Raw genomic sequence first — 16603 nt, forward strand, 5'->3', positions numbered from 1 at the left:
ATGACATAATGTATGGTCTAGTACAGTAAAAAGTAAAATAATCTCTGCAAAGTAGCAGTAGCAATGAGGAAAAATACACGGGGTTATCTTTGTCATGCAGACAACAACTAATAAGGTATAAATATACTGATGATTGAATGTTTTCAGCATTCTCAGAAGCTGTCATTTAAAGATAGAACTCTTTGCAATTGCAGCTATTATGGGAAAATAAAAGTTTCAAAGTCTGACTTTTTGTAGTATAGAGTTTAGTCATTAATAGGCTAAAAGCCTCTAAGCAGTAGAACACATGAGTGTTCCTCACATGGTCTTTATTGTTCTGAGTTGCCCAATAAAAGACAGGTGGAAACATGTTGTTATTTAAAATAAAAGACAGTATTCTGCCTAGCAATGTTTTTCAGCACTTCTACTATAGATAGATTCGTTATATTTTTCTTTTATATTTATTCTTATACTCACTAAATTGTTCTTACTTAGCTTAATATCAAGTTATTCACATGCTGTAGTTATGCCATAAACTACCTAGCTTCAGTAAGTGCATAATCATATGTCTGACTCTCCACTGTATTCTGAAATATACCTATAAATAAATATATTAACAAGCATATGAACTTACTTGAACAGCTTCACATATTAGTTTCTTGTTGATACTAAACAATTTTCTTAGAAAGTCAATCAATACCGCACCAAATTTGAACTGAGTTTTGATACTGAACTATTTGTGAGATTATTAATCATATTCTTAATTATCTAAACAACTTCAATCCACTGTCTTACCAGTATACATTTTCATGAAAAAGAAAATTGAAACATTTACATAAATATGATATAACATGGCATTTGCTTACAATTTTGCCATGTCCATATGGTTAATGTTTCATTCTATTCTACAATATCTGTTTGGGCTATAAAATTGCTCAGACCCATACTTATAATTATATCAGTGTCATTTTAAACTTACATTAAACAGTTTAATTTGGTCAGTGCTTCATTATATTCTATAAATTCTACACAGTCTCAATAAATCCTATTAAAAGTCTAATAACTGCAACCACATTAACTTGTAGGAAAAGGAGAGAAAAAATACCAGAATTTTAAACTTTTTAAACTTAATAGCCACAATGCTTTACTCAATTTGAAGAACATTCTATCACTTGGTTAACACTTCACCATATTCCTTTTCTGACTTGAAAGTAACCGTTATATATACACAGTATGGTTAACTCTTCATCATATTCTATTATATCTGAACAATCCCAGTAGTTAGCATCTGATAACTAATGCAAATACATGTTCATAAATTATTATTAAACTTATCTTAAAGTAACACACCTTCATTTGTCCATTTAATTAGGGAATGTAAGCATTTTAATAAAATTTCTGCTTACAAAGAAACATGATAACATTCCGGGCACCTAAACTATAATGTATTTATTTCAAATAGTGTGCTAGGTAAATAATTATGCAAACCAGAATAAATTGTTGAGCATACCACAATTATATTATCCAGTCCACACAGTTCAGGTAGAGCTATAATTAATATCAAACCTAGAGAATGCATGTATAAAAGTTTGTATTTTATCCCCTAAATTCATATTTTCTTCCCATTTGTATTCTGTTTCTCCACTGCTATCACTGTTTCTCAGTCTAACAATCTTTGTCTCTTCCTGCACAGCTTGCATTTGTGATAATCTCAATAATAATCATTTCATAATTATTACTTTGGTTGATTTTCCACCAGTTGGCATAATGGTTGAAGTCTTTGCTTGCTATACACAAGCTGCAAGGTTCAATCCTGACCTCTGACAAATTGCTTGTATGGAGTATGCATGTTCTCCCTGTGTCTCTTTGGGGTTCTTCCTATCTCCCAAAAACATGGCGAATATTTCCACCTCAAAAACTCACCCAATAATGGAGTTATGGGCACCAAAACAGACTCTAGATGGTACCTATCGGGGAGAAAAGTTGTATATGTCGATGGCTTTAGGTATTAGCTGTGGTGCACAATATCCTCAAGATAGTTGAACATGGATCACAGCCTGCATGCCATGTCAGTGCTAACCACTCAATTGTGTAAAAATTGGCTCTAGGTAATTCGGTCATGTTGACTAATGTCACCAAAGCTGCCATGGGTAGTTACCGGTGATAAGTAGGTTAAGAACTTGGCCTACCCTGACCTACCCCAGAGAACCTTGCTAACAGTGGGAGGGGTGTATGTGCCCCTCTTGGTGAGTGTGTGCCCACCATAAAGACCAGCAGCCCTAGTTCAATAAGCTACTGGCTAGCTGATGTCCAGTTGGGTTACCTAGGATAGCTCTGTTAAGTGAAAGCTGGATGGAAAACCAATGAACCTGCCAAATATGAACTAAGAATTGCTACATTCATTGTAGGCTCACTGACAGGATGCATCTTGGAAGTGAATGACATGATGGTAAGGAGGAAGCTGGAAATCGTATCTATCCAGGAGACATAATGGATGCAGCACAACTGACCCATATTTTGCAGTGAGGCAACTGGTTGAGAAGAAGCTAAAGATGAGGAAAGAGTCTAATTAGGCATTCCTAGACTTGGAAAAGCATATATAAATGTCCCAGGAACTTTGATTTGGGCAGTCTTGTGATGATCTGAAGTCACAGAAACATTGGTAGAATTGATAGAGGCTATGTACAAAGACCCAATGACTCAACTACAAATAGTGTTTGGACTCACAGATGGGTTCCCAGTGGGAGTGGGTCATCAGAGTTCAGCTCTGAGACCATTACTGTTCATACTGGTAATGGACTATATTAGCAAACAGGTTGGGGGGAACAGGTCAACAAAACTGATGTATGCAGATGGTGTGGCATTGCAGGCAGATTCTGAGCAAGAACTTCAGCAAAAGATAGAGGAATGGAATGAAAAACGGAAAGCACATGGGTTGAAACTGATCACAAATGAGACAATTGTAATGACAGCAAATGGGGGAAATCAGAAGACGCTGAGATTTGAGATAGAAGGGAAAGTAATGGAACCAGTTAACAGCATCAAGCATCTGGGAAGGGTGGTTGAGGAAAAGGAAAGTCTGAATGAGAAAGTCAAAGCTAGAATCAGAGTGACTGCAGCCAACTGGCACAGAGTATCAGGGGTAGTGCATGACAGAATAATGCCAAAGAAGCTGCAAAGTAAGGTGTACAAGACAATGGGATGACTAGTACTACTGTACAGTACAGTAACCTGGGCAGTCAAGGCAGAGCAGTTGAGGGAGTTAGAGGTCATGAAGATGAAGGGCCTGCAGTGGGTGGCAGGATACACACTGTGGGACAAATGACAAAATCAGGACATCAGGGCAGAAGGCCAAGTAACTCCAATTGCAGACAAGGTCAAAGAGAACAGATTGCAGTGGCTCAGTCACATGTGCAAAAAGGGTGAAGAAAATCTGGGGCAGACAGTGACGGCATCCAGCAAAGAAGTGGATGGATTCTGTGAGAGAAGACCTGTGAAAGTAAGGCATAAGTGTTGATGATATAGGAGAGTGGCACTGAATTGAGAGAGATGGCGATAGTTGACACGACACCCTGACCCCATGCGAAAAAATGGGGGAAAAAAGGGGGCTGATGGTATGATGAATGATGAGGATTACTTCAGCTGATTTTCAGAAATCTGGACCCACCAGTCCAAAACACTTTCAAGGTAACAAAAAATGTCAATATGTTCTTTAACTTTATTCACTTGTTTTTTATTGCTTCCACAAATCATAAACACTGTTTAAATGTCAAATTAGAATAGTCATTCTAAGGAAATAGTGATTGCTTAGGCACTGCTAACCTTCTACCAAGATGCCCCAACTTCTATAGCCTCTATTATTTTCTATCGCTTGTGAGAAACTCTATCATTACTGGTCTAGACGTTCCATAATAGATGTTTGTTTCCACCACTGACAACTGCTTTAGTATTACAATCTGCAACAAGTCTTTTGGAAACCTGTACATTTCATTATCATTTTTATATAGTACGTCAAATATGACCCCTTCATCTCCTACCAAAACTCTAATCAACTCAAAATCCACTTTCTTGCTTTATTCTACATTCCAATGAATCAATTAATTGTTCTGGCAGTTACTTCTTATGTATGTATGTATGTATTTCCATTTTTTGACAGAGAAAGCCTGGCTGGGCAAAAAACAACAAAAAAAAACTTTTCACTGGATGCCTGGGAGACAAGCTCCACACAAAAATTATACAATGTCATATATTAATAGAAAGAATAAAAGTTGCATAGAATAACAGTTGTAGTACAGAAACAAAACTTTCCATAAGGTTGTTGTTGTTTTTCTTTCTGCTTTTCCCGGTTAGGGGTCACCACAGCAGAACTCTGGTCTGCTAATGATTGGCAGTAGATTTTTATGGTGCCGAGGTGCCAGCTCAATGCCCAACCTTCAACAAAAGCATGCCCATTCATGCATGTCTTTCGAACACTACTCGACAGTGGGGAGGACATGCAGACTCCACACAGAAGATGCTCCAGACGAAAATCGAACGAGAGAACCTCTTGCTGTGAGGCAATAATGCTACCACTACACCACTGCGGCTAAAACTTTCCATAAGGTACATGAATATAATCTAATTCTGCATTATTGTGATGAACCCACATTGACATACATTGGATAAACATAAGTTCATAATATCTCATTTGCTTAATAAAAGTGTTTAAATCCTGTAATACAGCACTCTACAGTTAGAACACATTCTTACAAGTATAGTAAGCTCTGTTATTTTATCTGCGCAATTCTACAGTACTGCAAATTTACTCTGCATTTCATCCATAACTACACAGCACCGCAATTCTGCTAGTCAGCCACAAACTTCTGTTTTCTACAATATGTTGTCTCAAAAATCCTGTAGCAGCCTTTAATGAATTTCTAAATATCTTAAGTTACATTGCTTATTTTCACAAACAGACTTACTTTGAGGAACACATAGTTGATGATGTGACCACAGGGCTTCTATGGAAGGAAACTGATTAGAAAATAGTGCCTCTATTTTGATTTCATCACTAACTGGAGAGAGAAAAGTTTTTTTCAATTTCTTGTCAATTTACTAAACTGTCTCCACCACCTTGTTCCAAATCTCCAATGTTTATTATTAAATTGGTCCCTCAAGTACTAGTTAATTGTGCAGAAACTCTGCACCTTCCACATCAACCATTTCCAAATGTCACAAGTATGCTGCAAACGTTTGATCAAATTCCATAATTCAGTTCTCATTGCTTCCAAACTATCTGTCACCTCTGTAAGATCCAATCAGAATAATATCCTTTAGGTCTCTAGTCAGTGCTCAATGCTCAATACTCAATTTAAGGCAAGTCTTGATGACTGGATCGGAAAACACAAATTAACACCAGGGTTATCATGACAAGCCCTGCTCTATTTGGGAGTTGAGCAATATTAGGTGTCTGAAAAGTGAATGCTTAAAAGTATATATGGTAAGGCGTCATTGGTGACTCCATAGTCAGACACACTGATGTCCCGCTCACCAGACTGAGTAAGGAGAAGGTCACAGTAAGCTGCCTGTCGGGCGCTAGAATCCGCCACATAACGCAAGCACTCAGGTCTCTCAACAGCAGGTACAAATATGACTCAGTCATTGTCCACGCTGGTGTAAACGACCTGAGACGTACCTCCTTGGACTACATGAAAAGAGACATTGAGGAGCTCTCTGATTATGTAGCCCAGGCAGGTATGACCCTGACCTTGAGCAGTATCCTACCTTCACCAAGAATGATGCCACAATACAGAGATAAGATGATCAGCTTTAACAATTGGCTTAAACACTGGTGTCATTCAAAGGGGATCCAGTATCTGTCTGCCTGGGATGACATGCTGGACAAGCCATGCTGCTTCAAGGGACGGCTTGCACCTGTCACCCTGGGATTCGGATATTGGCAAAGGCTCTTGCCACCCCCATAGTGCCTTTTTAGGCAAGGCTCAAATTCTAAACCTACCACCCTAGAACACAAAAAGGAAAAACTAAGGGTAATGCTGCTCAATGCCAGAAGTCTAAATCTCAAAATGCACGTTTCGAGGCCCTTCTCAGTATGGAGAACATCGATGTCTGTGCTGTGACAGAAACCTGGTTCAAGGCTCCTGAGAGCACCCCAGCGCTATCAGGTTTTACCTCATATCATGCGTTCCGGCCCCAAAATCCGGACAATACCAAGAAAGGAGGGGTGTATCCATATTCATCAAGGACACCCACACCTCAAGACTGGTGGCAACGCACGATGCATTGGAGACCATCCAGGTGCAATTAACCATAGGCAAGACTGCTCTGCAAATTGTAGCATGTTACAGGCCACCCTCACAAACTCAGGAAACTCACATGGCCTTCCTGAAAACACTAGAGGGGATAAATGTATCACCAAACACCATCATACTAGGTGACTTCAATTACCCTAATATAGACTGGGAACACTACTCAAGCCCAAACACCCTAGCCCAAAAGTTCCTGGAATTCATAAACTCAAATGCCATGGAACAACTAGTCACCATCCCCACAAGAGGAGATAACATACTTGATCTCATCATCACGAACATGGGAGCACAATGTTCAACACCGGAAGTATACCCCTCACTGGTGAGATCAGATCACAAACTAATCTCGCTGGAGGTCCTCATCCCACCCCACCTGAAATAAAAAAGACCACAGTAAAGAACTTCTCAAAAGCCGACTTCACACTTCTAAAGACTAGTGTGGTCTCCTTTCAGGCCCCGAGGCATGGAAAACAATACTCAAGCCGCTGAATCACTTACAAACGCCTTCTACCAGCACCTGCAGGACTGCATGGATAAGGCAATCCCAAGCAAAACAAAGACTCTTTGTACCAAAGGCAAGCGTCCAGTCTGGTGGACCCCAGCCATAAACAAACTCTACAACAAAAGGAGGAAGCTACTACAAGATAGAGCAAAATCCTTAAAAGGTAAGACACCCTTGATCACTATAAGTAAAAACTAAGAGCTCTCATAAAATCATCCAAAGCAAATTTCAAGAGAAAAATAGCTAAAGACTCAAAAGACAATCATAAGGCCTTCTTTAGCTATGTTAGAAACCTAGGAGGAAACTCCCAGATATGCTCAGAACTAGTTCAAAATGATGTGAAGATTACTGATCCTACAGACATTGCCAACATACTGGCTGACAGGTTCAGTGCAAACTTCTCTCCCCAAAAGGAGAGATATATATACCAAATGAATACAGCCCACCAAACATCTCCAGCGCCCAAGTGAGAACTGCTCTCTCCAAAGCAAAAAACACAGCATCCATGGGACCCGATGGTGTCCCCGGCTGTGTGCTCCACGAACTCAATGAGGAATTAAACCCACAGCTAGGACAGCTGTTTAATCAAAGTCTTACCTCTGGATACGTGCCCAGGGAGTGGCGCACTGCAACTGTGGTCCCACTTCACAAAGGCGGTGCCTCCACAGACCCTGGAAATTACCGGCCCATTAGCTTGACAAGCCTTATCTGCAAAGCCATGGAGAGGATCATAATGGACCTCATAAATAAAGACATAGGAATTTGCAGACTTTGGATCCAACCCAGTTTGGCTTTGTCAAAGGCAGATCATGCCTTTTAAACTTGGTTGACTTTTTCGAAACAGTCACCAAAGCCATTGATGAGGGAAAGGCAGTCCATACAGCCTACCTCGATCTGGCTAAGGCCTTCGATACAATACCCCACTCGGGTATCATTGAAAAACTCATCAGCTTAAATGTTAACCCATACATCACAAGATGGGTTGCAAACTGGCTGAGTGACAGAACCCACAGGGTCAGAGTTGCTGGCGCCATGTCAGACTCAAAGCCTGTCACAAGTGGTGTCCCACAGGGCTCAGTCCTGGGCCCACTCTTGTTTGGCATCTACTTTTCCAAGTACAAGCAAACACAGGAGGGTTATGGCTGACAAAGTTTGCAGATGACTGCAAACTGGGCGCCATAGTAGAAAACACATCTGACACAGATATCCTTCAGAAGGGTCTCACAGAAACGGATAACTGGTGCCAGAGCCACGGCCTAAAGTTAAATGCCAAAAATGCATAGTCATACCCTTCGGGAAAAACAAGGTTACCCCTAGCTACCAAATAGGTGGCAATCCACTGAGCACAGAAGAAGTTATCAGGGACCTGGGGACCCAGGTTGATAGTAGTCTGTCATTCGACACCCATGTAGCTAAAGTAGTTAGGAAGTCCTTCTACATTGCCCACCTTATCATGAAGGGATTCTCATCTAGATCAAGGGAGGTCATAGTCTCCCTTTACGCATCACTCATCAGACCAATGATTGAGTACAATGCCCCATTCGGAATGTATCTGACCCGACACTTGCAGCAGCTGGAGAGGCCACAAAGTTCCTCACCAAAAGGATAAAGGGTCTCAAAAATCTGTCTTATGCTGCCCGACTGAAAGAACTCCAGCTCTATTCAGTCGCTTACCGCTTGCTCAGAGGTGACCTTTGCCTAACATACAAGGCCATGTCAAACCCAGATTTGATGAATATGCTTCACCTCAAAAATCTAGATCCATCAGAGCCACAAGGGCGGGAGACTTAAACCTCGACACGGCTATTAATAGGACGTGCTGGAGAGATAGATTCATCACCCAAAGACTCCCTATGCTGTGGAACAAAATCCCGGTACATGTGAGGCAGAGCACCTCGCTGGCCTTGTTCAAGAGAAATCTTGACCAATGGATGGGAGATCGCAGATATACCCCAGGAATTACCTCAGTGTCACTGCTCGACAGAGGCACAGCAAAATAATGGGTATAGTTCCCCATACTAAAGGGGTGGCGTAAGCCACAAAACAATGGGCTAGGCTTATAAATGCCCTCGGGCAGATAGCCTAGTATGAACCTATGAACCTATGAACCTATGGTCCAAGTGATTGCTTGCCTAGTATGTTCCTATGTCTCTAATGATCACAGTGCTGCCTAGCTTCCCCAGTGGTAGATTATAAGAGCAATTATAGCAGTTGCCAAGGGCTCACAGCTTGAGGGGGGCCCATAACTGGACACCAAATATACTGCTCTAGCTGTTCATCAAAAATTAATTATTTTTATTTACACAATTTATACCATATTCAGCATTGCTAACTAATTTTAATTAGCATATTAACTGAATATAATAAGGTCCTAACTTTACTGTTATACTGATTTAAAATAAAAATAAATAAATAAATATAATTGCAAATGCACTGCTAAAATCATTTGTACATGTACAGTAGATGATGTTTCATGATACTAATAATTTATTAGTACATGCTGAGTTCAGACATTACCTGGATTACCACAGAATACCTACTGATCAGTCAGCAATTCCTAGCTGCTGTTTGATTTTTTTTTCCTTGTGGAACTTAATCCAGCCTATGCAGCCACAGCATCCAATTAGGAAAGAAGGTCAGATACACACTAGAAACTGTTGAAATTTGAAAAAAAATAGATTAGAATGGAGTTAATGACATTACATGGCACTAAAGAATGAAATCTTAGTATTTTTGTTTGTGTTATTTTCACCAAAAGACAGTGTGGTTCATCACTGGAGAAAATAAGACTGTTGGGAAGGACATTAGGACTGTTTCATGACATTCATTAAAGTAAGTAGTATATCTCTCAACTTTCTGTATGTTTACAAAATGTCTCTGATTATGCCTTATATCTTTTGGCCTGTTCCTCTTATAATGAGTGTGTTTGGGGCAGGGGTGTAGGTAGAGAATGTTGTTGTTGTTGTGTCTTTCGGCTTTTCCCGGTTAGGGGTCGCCACAGTGGAACACCGGTCCACTAATGGTTGGCAGTAGACTTTTACATGCCGAGTTGCCAGCTCTGACGCACAACCTTCGAAGGTATGCCCATTCACACATGTCTCCACACAGAAGACGGTAGAGAATATAATTCTTTAATTTTGTGCTCTTACTGCTGCCACCCAACGACCTGTCATTTGAAAAATTAAAACATATCCGTCCACACTCAAATGTTTGCATCAGTTTCCCTCTATAAGCAGTAAATAGATATTTTTCAATCTACAAAACTCTTATTGGAAACATTAATTTAGACAGTTGTGGAATAGTATGGTGTAAAAAAGACATGGCGCCAGATTCAATAAAGCCTACACTAAGTGTATACTGTTCTGAGTGAACAGATAAAACAAACATAACGCACACCTTCTTCCTCCTAATTTTAGTTTTCCTACTGATATTCTTGCAGTTTTAAATACTGACAGAGATTCATAAAGGTTACCACAAAGTATAGACTACATGTAAACCTAATGTAATCTTTCTGAGTGACTAGAAAACACAAAAAATGTGATAAGAATTTTAATGAATGCATATCATGTACATTTAGTGTAGGCTTTATTGAATCTGGCCCATGGTTTCTCTAAAAAATATATAGAAAATTGAACTTAGTACCTTGATGGGGAGGGGCGATTATTGATGGTTGTAGTCCCTAAATAATAACAAACATTTGAGTTTCAGACTTCATACCTTTAGAAAAAAAGTGCTGCTGGGATAACAGTTTGGGCATGTTTTTCTGAAGGATATGAAGTCTAAAACTCAAATGTCTGTTATTTAGGGACTACAAACAACAACAATTTATTAGAAAAGCACTATTTTTTAAGGCATAGATCTAAAAATGTGAGGCATAATTGCCCAATTTTATAAGTATATAAGAGCATATTTAACTAATTCGCTATTATAGTGATAGTGCCTTTATTTTATACTTTCATTTCACACCCATAGCTCTTTATGGCATGCTGACATTTTGGGGGCTGGCTTCCTTAACTAAATGACTTACTAATTTGAAATGCAACAGGAACGCGCAAGGTGCATGTAACAAAATGATCCCTAAAACTATTAATCTAGGATGTCCTGCCATGAAGATATTAATCTGTTTGTTACTTACTCATACTTGCATATTTGCATTCATGTTTTGTTAGCTGAAAGAGCCATGTGCTATTGAGAGGCATAGTGTGAAATGTGATGAGAAGAAAATGTATTCTTACTGGGGATGTTGCTAGTTCTTTGCAAGCAATTATGAATATAAGTCATATTCCCATATGTGCATTAAGACATCCAAAACCAAGTGACTTACAAACTATTGCATGGCATCTAGTGATGCCTTAGATGACGACTTCTCTGGCAACTATTTAAGTGAGAAAAGTTGAAACTGCCATTGTTTTTATAGAATGTCAATGAAGTTGCCATATATTTTTTGTCCGTACCTCATAAAATGTGTGGTTTTCTCTCAAATCAGTAGTCAGTCAATAAAGGGGAGAGGTGCTATCCATGGACAAATGTATCTTATCCTCTTGGTGTTTGCTCATTTTAAAAAAAGCTTTACAGGACTAGTGTGCATTTGTTCAAAATACATTGGAATATTTATTCTCTGGTGACTGTGTCATGCAAAGCTGATACTGTCCCTTATTCCACAGAATATTCCTCAATTCCTCATATTTTTGGTCTATACCAAATAAAAGTTGTGATTTTCTAGCAAATAATTATAGATTGCAGAGACTAAATGATGCCATTTATTTGACTTTTCAGACATCGTATCCTTCATTAAATGCATTGCAATGCAGACACTGCTATTCTACCAAGTACATAAGAGGAAAATGTAAAATCTGTCCCCAATGTTGTATGTTTGTCCATCATTTCTTTGCTTCATCACATAGTCTAGCACTGAGAGGTTGACTGATATTAGTTTTTATCATAATCAGATAAGGTGTACATGGCAAATTGATTATAACTGCCAGGTAGGGCTGACAGTTATGGATAAAGGTAACTTACCCATTGATAATTTGCATACTTAACCATCTGGCTTTGCAGGACTAATGTGCATTTGAGTGAAATAAGTTTGAATATTTGTAGCTTCTCTTTGTGAAACAAAGTTGAAATTATTGCTCACACCTGTCCCCGATTTTGCACATATTTTTGGTATGTTATGGTTTCTGATGATTTATTGATGACTATAGTCATTAAATAATGATAGATTTGAGATTCGGACTTCACATCTATCAAATGATGCTTGCAAATGTAAAACTTATTCTAGCAACATCCTACGTATGTAAGAATAATCTGTCTCTAATTCTGGCCTTTTGTCCCTCATTATTCTTTGGCTATGTCCCTGACTCTAAGGCCAAAAGGTATAATTTTATCATAATCAAATGAGATGTACACACAAAAGCAGATATTATAATGGCTGGGTGTGAATAAAGGGTGCTGTCTGTGGATGAAAGCAACTTATCCCCTTGCATTCTCATTTTAAACCGTATGGTTTTGCAAGACGCATGTGTATCTTTGTGAAATAAGTTGGGATACTTGGACAAATGTGTGTTTGTGTGATGCAAACTTGAAACATTTACTATACCAAACATTATTCATTTATTTTACCACAGTCAGACAGCTATGGTGTACATAGTCAACAAGGGGGCTGAATAGGTAACTAACTTCACAAGTCAGCATAATAAATAAATGAAAATGTAGTGCATACGGATTAGATTTATTTAGCTGAATGTTAGAAATTCCAGTGTTTTTGAAGTCAGGTTTATAAAGTCAGTGAAACTCTATACGTGTGTGTGTGTGTGTGTGTGTGTACACATGCACATATATATATATTTATATATATATATATATATATATATATATATATATATATATATATATATATATATATATATATATATATATATATATATATATATATATATATATATATATATATATATATACAGAAAGACTGCAAACCCTCTGTGATCGAATAATTAATTATACTAATTCAGATGTTGCATACTCTAGGGAAAAGAGCATATTCCTTTCCAGAGAACACATATGGAACACATATGGAATTTGCAATGGCTGACATATTTGATTACAAGTTCAAGTATTTTGTAATTTACAATAATATTCTTGTTTTTTTTTTACATCTAATCTAGTAAAACATTGGAATCCAACTAAAAAAAGCAGATGTATGAGATTACGCAAACTGAGCAGAGATCTAATAGATAGTTGCCCTAAACATTGTCCTTGTTTGCACATAAGTCATAGCACTCCAACCCTGTTAATTTTTCTATTTTTTGAAATACTTGAGCAGTATTCCCAAGTATCCCTGGTATCTAGTGATGGTGAAAACAACTAAACTTTCTGTGTCAGGTGGGAGGGTACAGGGTTTACATTTTTATTGCCTTTATGACATACTATGCAAAGTATCCCTGTTGTCTAGTGTCTCCCCAGACCCACAACATCTTTTTTTTTCTTTTTCTTTTTCCCAAGTGTATTTAAGACACATTATGCAGACTATCCCTGGTGTCAAGTGCCCCCCTGAATATTGCAGGATTTGCTTGTTAGTCTACAAGAGTGAAGCATTGTGATAGCCCTCCCCCATGCACACACACATAGACAAACACACACACACACAGACACACACACACACAGACACACACACACCTCAACCATGATATGATGGGTGAAGATGGGTTTTTGCCTACGTTCATTAATATGAGCAGCTATCAGCAGCTATGTTACTTTAGAAAGCCAAGCGATTCTGAAATGTTTGGCTGAATAAATGCCTTAATGCAGGTATTTCCAGCATAGCACACATGGCTAATTAGCAAATCGCCTTCCCCCAAATCTTTCATTACCATTTTGCACAGCTGCAGAGACAACTGAATATGATGCTGCGCATCTTTGTGCTAAAACACCATGGTAGGGCTGTAACTACCATGAGGTGTACACCTTGCTGTAACCTTTCACAATACGGCCCACTATACTTTGTGTAGCCAGTAGCAGTTTTTCATTGAGTAAATGATTACAACCATAAAGAAATCAAAAATGAACAGTTTTGTGAGTTAAAAAAACTTGGAATTTTGTAGCATGCATACTGACTGTATCTATGTAAGTTTTTTATTCACACTTCAAAGGGGATCTATACCATAAAAATCTTGGTAAATGTGCAGTACTTACAAATCCAGAATACAAAATCTTCTAATTTTGTAACAATTTTAACTTAGATGGTTAGAAAAGGAGGACATGCTGTGTTGAATGGAGTGCATTCACTCCACCATAAACTCAGTTTTCTTTTTCTTTGAAATATTATGAGGAAAAGATTGTACATTTTCTCAATATGATAGAAATATAATAAGAAGAAAAATGCAGTGGTCCAAGCTGCAAGGAGCTCATCTGTGTACCTAAATATGAAATTTTAAGTTTGAGTCTTTAAGTTAAAATATTTACTTCTGTGTCACTCTAATGTTCTTGATTTACAGAGAAACACATTAATGTCATTATGGGTCATGGACGTCCCCAAGAAGTGGCAGCAATAATAACTGGAAAAGATGACAGAATAATCCAGTAATCAGAAGCAAAAAGCAAGACCCAGCCTTTGAAATAAAATGTCCACATTAACACTCTGCTTACCTTTTCATAGTCTTCTAGCAAGCCTTTCTTCCGGATATTTTTCTTTGCAAGATAAATTGCTGTCATGAAAGAGAAGAAAACATTTAGAAATGTAATTGTTCCTTAAAAAATTACAGTTTATTAAAAAAAAGAGCAAGCATACCTTGTTGCACTGGCATTTATGTTATAATTCATATCTATGCTCTTGCATTGACCATGATTCAAACCAAAAGAGTGGAATAAAACACAATTAAATACAAGAATTGCAAAAATTAAATAATAAGTCCACACTATATATTTTTATCTAGGGTAGATTGTTAATGCCCTGAGAATGAACCAGGCAACTAGAGTTCAAATAGCAGCTTGTGCACTTAACAGTGCGGGTAGGACAGACAATCATGCACTTCCTGTGGGGGAGGGCACATACACACACACACACACACACACACACACACACACACACACACACACACACACACTCAGGGCATACTCACATGGTTTGATTGCCCTGGTGGAAACAACCACTACTGTGCTGTCTGAGGGTAGTTTGGTGCCATCTCCCAATCTTGTGTCTCTTTCAAATCAGCTAAGGAGCCAAAAAAAAAAACAGTTGCTACAGTTTATACTACACACTGAGCACTAAAGACTTTCAGTTCTTTAAAAGAACAAAAAAGCTTTTTCCTTTTAAACTGCAGCAAACTGCCCCCTTTATCCATACCTCTCAACCTCTTGGAGTAATAAATCTGTACAAAGCCATACATAAAAGTGGGACAAAGGCCCAAAAATAGGGACAATTTTTAAATATTGCTCTTACAAACTTAGAAAGTTGACAGAAAAACAGGTTTTGCATTTGCATGTATTTTCTGAAGGGTATGAAGTCTGAAACTCAAATGTCTGTCATTTATTTTAACTTCAGTCGTTAATGAGTTGTCATTAATTTCCCAGAAAACCACACTTTTATGAAAAACAGACCAAAAATATGAGGACAAATCTGGACATTCTGCAAAAACCTGTACAGCTGAGAGGTATGCCGGGGCTTCACCCCATCCTAGCTACACTGCTGGTGACTGGGTTATCTTGCTGATTTAAGTCCCTTGCTGACATGAAAGAAGGTTCAACAACAAATCAACTGCATGTTGTACCATCAGGTTGTTACTGGACATGTGCAGGGTCACTAAGAAAAATATTCAATAGCTCTGCTTCTGCATCACTTTAAGGTTCTTGATTTCCCTAGGCATAGGCAGCAGCCTGATCTTCTCACCAGCCCTGAGCCACACAGTTGGAACAAGACTGTGGGATGTGAGAGGGATCAGTGGCCTTAGTGTCCAAGGAAGGCAGCGGTAGCTGCTAATTATCAGGTGTAAGGGCCAAAAATAGCTCCGAAAATCTACACCACCTAAACAATGTCCAGCTCACAGAATCATCTCAAGAATCAGAACAGACATTAATAACAGCACAATCCGTTTCAAAGACATGCAATGCAGCTATCTAGCACACCGAATATAGACTTCTGAGACTGCTCACCAGTGTCATTAAGTGTCATCACCTTTAAACAACATACTACAGAAAAAGAAACTGTCGTTTCATAAGGGGGAGCAAGCTGTTATATGCCCCACACTAAATACTTAATTGCTTTTATGCGAGACTATGATACAGTACACAATACAAGAATGGGAAAAACATTTCTGCACTGTTGTATGACCTTGGAGGCAGAATAGTAAAGTGGTGTGAGTGACGCTTGCCTCAAGAGGCATATCCAGGTTTTCTAGAACTGTACACAGACTTCCAGACCACATCTTGCCCCCCCCCCCCATGTGCATAACCCTCACACAAAAGACCCAGTAATTTATTTAATTGTGTTTGTCAAATGGGGTAGAGCAATGATCCACATGGACCTTTTTCAGTCTGGGAGTACTTAGGGGTTAAGTAACTCACTCAGAGTCATGCTGCAGATAAATGGAGGCTGATGGAATCAAAGCCCGTACCTTTGGGAACAGGAAGCAGCTCGAAGCCTTAATCCTCTACACTAACTGCCAGACAAATCCCATACCTTTGGGAACAGGAAGCAGCTCGAAGCCTTAATCCTCTAGACTAACTGCCAGACAAAGCCCGTACCTTTTGGAACAGGAAGCAGCTCGAAGCCTTAATCCTCTACACTAACTGCCAGACAAATCCCGTACCTTTGGGAACA

The 16603-nt window shown here is 38.7% G+C and overlaps 1 protein-coding gene across 1 annotated transcript in view; it reads right to left on the reverse strand.

Annotated features, from left to right (window-relative positions):
* The window catches only part of RGS9 (regulator of G protein signaling 9), a 1872571-nt gene that overhangs the window by 813447 nt on the left and 1042521 nt on the right, over positions 1-16603 (reverse strand). Inside the window, exon 6 of the mRNA XM_044085112.1 lies at positions 14434-14492. Coding sequence (XP_043941047.1) covers positions 14434-14492 — 59 coding nt within the window. The remainder of the gene's footprint in view (positions 1-14433; positions 14493-16603) is intronic.

This window comes from Protopterus annectens, chromosome 10.part0, assembly GCF_019279795.1.
Source record: "Protopterus annectens isolate FY-2018-M chromosome 10.part0, PAN1.0, whole genome shotgun sequence".
Lineage (NCBI taxonomy): Eukaryota > Metazoa > Chordata > Ceratodontiformes > Protopteridae > Protopterus > Protopterus annectens.